At 35.6% G+C, this 6,005-nt stretch overlaps 1 protein-coding gene across 1 annotated transcript; it reads right to left on the reverse strand.

Annotated features, from left to right (window-relative positions):
• Positions 1–230: 230 nt before the first annotated feature.
• LOC132620094 (uncharacterized) lies at positions 231–2,285 on the reverse strand. Its single transcript, XM_060334806.1, has 4 exons — positions 2,039–2,285; positions 1,129–1,915; positions 931–1,091; positions 231–874 (listed from the first exon to the last, which is right to left on the reverse strand). The coding sequence occupies exons 1-4, from the start codon at positions 2,283–2,285 to the stop codon at positions 231–233; spliced, it is 1,839 nt and encodes a 612-aa protein (XP_060190789.1).
• Positions 2,286–6,005: the final 3,720 nt, after the last annotated feature.

Raw genomic sequence — 6,005 nt, forward strand, 5'->3', positions numbered from 1 at the left:
TTGTTCGACAACTATAAAAGTAGTTGTGGGACAACAATTGAAGTTGCTGAGAAAACTCTAATAATTAGCATGTGGTGACTCCTTTAATAGGATGAGTTCGTTAACAGAACATAATTTATCAAATATCTCGATTAACACAAGCTCAAAAATATACTTCAACAATGTTTGTTAAACCAAAATCACTAATAATAGCAACGTCAAGTACGGATAGTAAATAATACAACATAAAATCATGAACCTATACCACGACTTGTTCCTACATCTCCATCTCTTTTTGTAGGGCATGTAGTTTTTTTGTGGCCAAATCTTCTGCATAAGGAGCAGTTTTTAAAATTCTTCTTTGAAATTTCTGCCGCAACTCCAGGTACCCGCTTCATCTGTTTCCTTCCCCATTTGGTTTTCTTTTCAGGTGGAGGTACTCGTCTCGGTAAAATCTCCGGAGGAGCATTCCAAAATTCTTCAGCTGGCACTGGAAAGATTGGGTCTACATATGCAAGCACGTATGACTCTACCTTATAATACGAAGAAGAGTACTCATAAATCATATTTCCATATTCATCTCCGAATTTACTTCTAAGCGCTGCCATAGCATGTGAATAAGGTATTTTGTCCAAGTCAGACTCTCGACACGAACATGTTTTTCTTCGTGGATCAACCATTGAGACCCCACTTTCCCAAGTAATGGTGAACATGTCTTCATCTATTCGATGGACCAATAACTTATTTCCCAGATTCTTGTTAGTCATTATTTTGTTTTCAGCTGAAGGGACAAAGATAGTTGTTAAGTTGACGTATGACATCCGCCACTCATGAAATATTTCTGACCACCTCCTACTTATAGCATCGAATAGGGCAGTAATGGGGAATTCTCTTTCTATATTAAACATTGAGTTAACAAACTCAACAATGTTTGATGTCAATACATCATACCTGAAATATAAAAGCCAAAATTCTTAAGAATCTGAATACAAACTACTGCAGGCTTCCAACAATCAGTTGCTGGAACAACTGTCTCTAGTTGCCCCACAACTGCTGCAGTTGTTGGAACAACTGTTGCAGTTGTTCCAACAACTGCAATAATTATTGTGGACCTGCAATATTTGAATTTGAACAAGTAAGATAGTTTACCTATTTCCCGGGAAGTAGGCTCTACTCCATTTATGAAAGCCAACATTCTCAAGATAATCGGCGATTTCTGCATTGATATATCTGATTTCTTCAAAATGGTCATTGAACACATCTCTACGGTATGCTTTAGTTGCATGATAAAAATGTCCAAGAAAATCCATACAGTGAAATTCGTTTCTTGCATTTTCAGCAAGATGCCTCGTGCAACATCCGTGGTGTGCTTCAGAGTAAATCTTTGATACCATTTTTCTTATGCTTGGATGCCTATAAAAAATGATGCACAACTCCGTAGTATTGGGGACTATGTCTAGCAATTTCTCAAAAAAGTATTCATATGAAGCATCACACTCCTTATCTACTACACAAAATGAAACATGAAAAATATGATTTTTCGTATCTTGTGCCACAACAGATAGCAAAACTTCCTCATAAAGCCCCCTTAAGAATGTCCTGTCAACGGCTAATACTTTTCTCATATGCACAAATCCCCTAATCCAAGATCTATAAGATACAAAGAAATATTTGAACCTTTCTTTGTCATCAATTTTCAGCGATGTCTTGCTTCCTTCATTTACAGTCCTAAGCATATAATTGTAAGCATCTAGAACTGTATAGCTGTGGGCAGGCGTCCCTCTTATGATAGCTTTAGCTATCTCACTGGCCTTCCAGGACTTCCAGTAACTAATCTTACAACCTATTTCATCTTGAGTTATATTTCTTATTTCTTTTGTAGATGGACCTTTTCCGTTCAAGAACCTTTGGTGTATGTATGGTCCAATGACGTCCGCTGAAGCATATGGATGATGGCTTGTAAGATGTTGCACCCCACATGAGTGAATGTTGCGGTAAACGATAATTTCAAATCTATCACAACTTTTAAGCTTTGTAGCTCACAACCACCAATCACAACCTGGATCTACACATCTAACACAATATACATCTTTACTATTCTTCACTGGTTTGAATCTTTGATATTTCTTCACGGAAGCAAGCTTTAACAAACTAATTAATTCATGTTTGTCCTTGAAAGTCTTATACTTATAAAAACCCATGTCGTCATCATCTACATAACTGCCTTGCATTGGTAAAGGATATTGTGTATCTCTTTCATTTATCGGAATATCCATAGCCACAAGATGCTCTTCATCATTTGTCATATTTAGTTCCACTTGTACTGAATTTGTTCCTAAACCATTTTTTCAACCACAGATACCCTTAGAATGGGCTTGTTTGGATCACAAAAATAAGACCGCAAATCAAAATCATTCCTTATTGGAGCAGGACCTCCCTTTTTCTTTTCAGCGAAGCCAAGCATGTAACTAATGGAAAGATCATCTTTATCACAAGTTAACTCAAACCTAGAAATGATGATCTCAAGCAACTCATCATGCATAGAATCCTTGCTTATCATTATTGGTACTGTCTCTCGACCCTTCGAACGCCAAGTATATCGAGTGGCATTCTCCACCCATTCACCATGTAAATCAACTCCTATTATTGTTTGGTCTTCCATTGATGGTCATAATACGTGAAGATATCACAAAAATACACATTTCAATGGTCTTACAAGAGAGAGAGATTCATCAAACAACTTCAAAATTGCTAAAAAAAAACTTGGTTACTTATCCCTGCACCTCATTAGTTGTCCCACAACCATCGACAGCTGTCAGAAAACTTTAGTAGTTTTGGGGGACGACTTTTGTATTAAACTATTTATTCCAACAACTAATAAGTTGTTCCACAATTTTACTAGTTGTCCTGACAACTAATCAGTTAATCAACAACTAAACACAGTTATCGGACAACTTTAGTAGTTGTTGGATAACTTCCGTAATTGTCCAACTATTTGTTATGACAACTATAAAAGTTGTTCCACTATTGAATTAGTTGTCCTATCAACTATTCAATAGTCCAACAACTACACACAGTTGTCAGACAACTATAGTAGTTGTTAGGGAAATTTCTATATTTGTTAGACAATGTTCAATCGTTTCAGTCGACAGCTTTCGGAGTTGTCCGGACAACTACGGAAGTTATTGACAAAACCAACCATATTGGTTTGCTAAACCTATCTGAAGAACGCATAAAAAATCAATCTTTTTCCCTTACTAATAATTAATGAATGGTCCTTTGAAGTAATTCCAAGCTCAAGACCGAAGCAAATGCAATCCAACAAACCTAATAATATTTTGATATTTTTTTTCCACAATTTTTCTCTACAAATCTTCTCCACAAAAACACAAATACAATCTTGGATCTACTATTAAAAATGTTTTGGGAGAGTTAGATTCCTAAAGAAGAAGAAGAAAAATAAGGAGGAGGAGGAGGAAGATAGGTTGAGCATCAATGGCTAGACGTGGGAAGAAGACTAAGAAAAAATGGTGAGTAGATTTTTTTCACGTTATTTTGATATAATAAGTGTAGAGGTAAAAGTGTAAAAGTAAAAAGTTTGGGGGTTGCTAAAAAATGTTTCTTAATGAAGTTTGATCTGATTAGCATTAATTAGTTAATTGTCCCTTCTACCTAATTTTTCAAACTTGAAGGACTCACACTCAATTGACAAACTCATTTGTAACTTTTAATTCAATCCCCCCCTGTTAGAGGTCCCTTCTTCAATGAGAAAAAGAGTTGAACTTCTGGGTATGATTTTTATTTGTAAAAGAATAATGTAATAATAATAATAATAATAATAATAATAATAATAATAATAATAATCTTATAAAATATTTAATACTGATAGTAACATGGTACTTGCCCCATCCCAAAATAATTATCACCCTAGCAGAAATTACGCTCATTAAGAAATCAATAAATATATGTAGAGTTTATTAAACTATCCTTATTTATTAGTAGATGTTACACCTCGGAAATTCCGGATTTGTTGCCTTGTGAGTAGGCTAATGTGAACTTAAGGTGATTATGAAATCCTTACAAGATTAAGGGAAGTACTAGATAGCTTAAAGTGCATACTATAATATTTTCAAGTCATATGAATATGTGAAATCTAGTTTGTTGAAGGAAGTGAAATGTAAGTCGTATAAGTGTCTGTATAACATGATCGGGACAACTTTTTCCCTAAGTATAAATAAGTGACCCAAGTTCATATTTTTCATTTTATATCTTCTCCACCTCTCTCAAGACCTCTAGAAGGTTCCATATATTTCACCAACATAAACCCAAGGTAAATCAAAGATCAAACACCAAAAATTGGTGGAATCAAGAGTATGGGTGCTCATTAGGGTTGCTAGAAGTCAAGAATCTCTTTGGAGTTGAAGTTAGGGTTTTCTCCAAGTGAAGTATTTTCATCCAAAGCCCATTCCTACATAATCAAAGTGAGTTTTATGTTCATTTCATGCTATTAAGAGTATTGAATGGTTGAAAGACTTGGATTATGGAAGAAAGTAGAAAATAGGTTACGAATATGAGAATAAACGGTATTCTTGGATAGTAGTTTGACATGAATCATGATTCTTGAGATGTTATGAGTGAAAATCTTGTTGTAAATGATACAAATGATGTCAAAGAAGTATTATATGAGAACGAGTACGGTGTTATGCCATAGCTATGGTCATGAATCATTTTGGTAGGGAATTGTGGGAATTGGATAATGTCGAACTTGACGAAGTTATTGATTATGATATTATGAATGTCTTTATTGATGTTTGGGAGTTTTTATATCGTATGGAGAAAGTTGTAGAAACAAAGGAAATGCTGCCCAATTTTTATTAGCTTTAGCTTAAGCTTGAGTATATTATCGATTATCTAATCTTAGCTCGAATTCTCTTAAATGTAGAATCGTCGGCTTCGAAGGGAACCACTTAGTCGATAGAGTTAAGGAGACAAAGAGGTATGTAAGGCTAACCCTTCTTTCTAAAGGCATGTTTTCCTCATTTTGTGTTTATACGAGATATTCACGCTACTCATATTCCTATAAATGTTGTAAGCTCATGACCCTCGAGATTCTCTTGATATTGTTGACAATGTTTCTTGTGATGATAATGATAACGATTATGATGACAAGGTGAATTCTAGGGATGCCATCTAAGATATTCGAAACGTCCTATTCCTAGAAATGTTCATGACTTTTGATATTTTGAATTACCTTCGGTGAAAGTTCTTCAAAGTGATGACGATATAACGATGATGATAATAGTAATAATGGCAAGGATGATGATGTTGACATGACTTAAGCACACCTATATATATATAAGTATGTATGGCTATTACATAACACCGAGCTTATATGTCCAGGTATGATATCTAACGCGCGCACACCACTGCAGTTATGTACGGATACCACGGAGCCTTGGTAGGGCCAGGTACGCATAACACTGAGCCTTGGTAGGGCCATGTAAGTATAACACCAAGCTTTATTATGGTCGGTTACGTAAGACACCGAACCTCTACGGTCGGGTATGATACTACTATATGTACAAATTTATGAAATGGAAGTTTCCCATTAGAAAGAGGATAAGTAAGTATAACGAACTTCGCTAGAGGTATACCTAGCTCTTTCATTTCATAACTCGTCCATCTTATGTTATTTCTTATGCTTTCATTATGTTATTGATTATGCTTTACATACTCAGTACATTATTCGTACTGACATCCCTTTGCCTGGGGGCGCTGTGTTTCATGCCACACAGCCCCATATTGCTTTGCGGGAAAGTTATCCAGGAGTTTGACTATAGGATGTTCCAGGCTATCAGCTGGATTGGTAAACTCCATTCGGTTCGGAGTGATGCCGCGTCGGAGTATTTCCTTATGAGCTGAGTCATATACATTATGGGTATGTTGGGGTCCAATCCCAGCTTAGGTTTTGATATCATATCTTACGTTAGAGACTTTTGCAGACAGAGTCATGTATACAGTGTGTC

This window comes from Lycium barbarum, chromosome 11, assembly GCF_019175385.1.
Source record: "Lycium barbarum isolate Lr01 chromosome 11, ASM1917538v2, whole genome shotgun sequence".
Lineage (NCBI taxonomy): Eukaryota > Viridiplantae > Streptophyta > Magnoliopsida > Solanales > Solanaceae > Lycium > Lycium barbarum.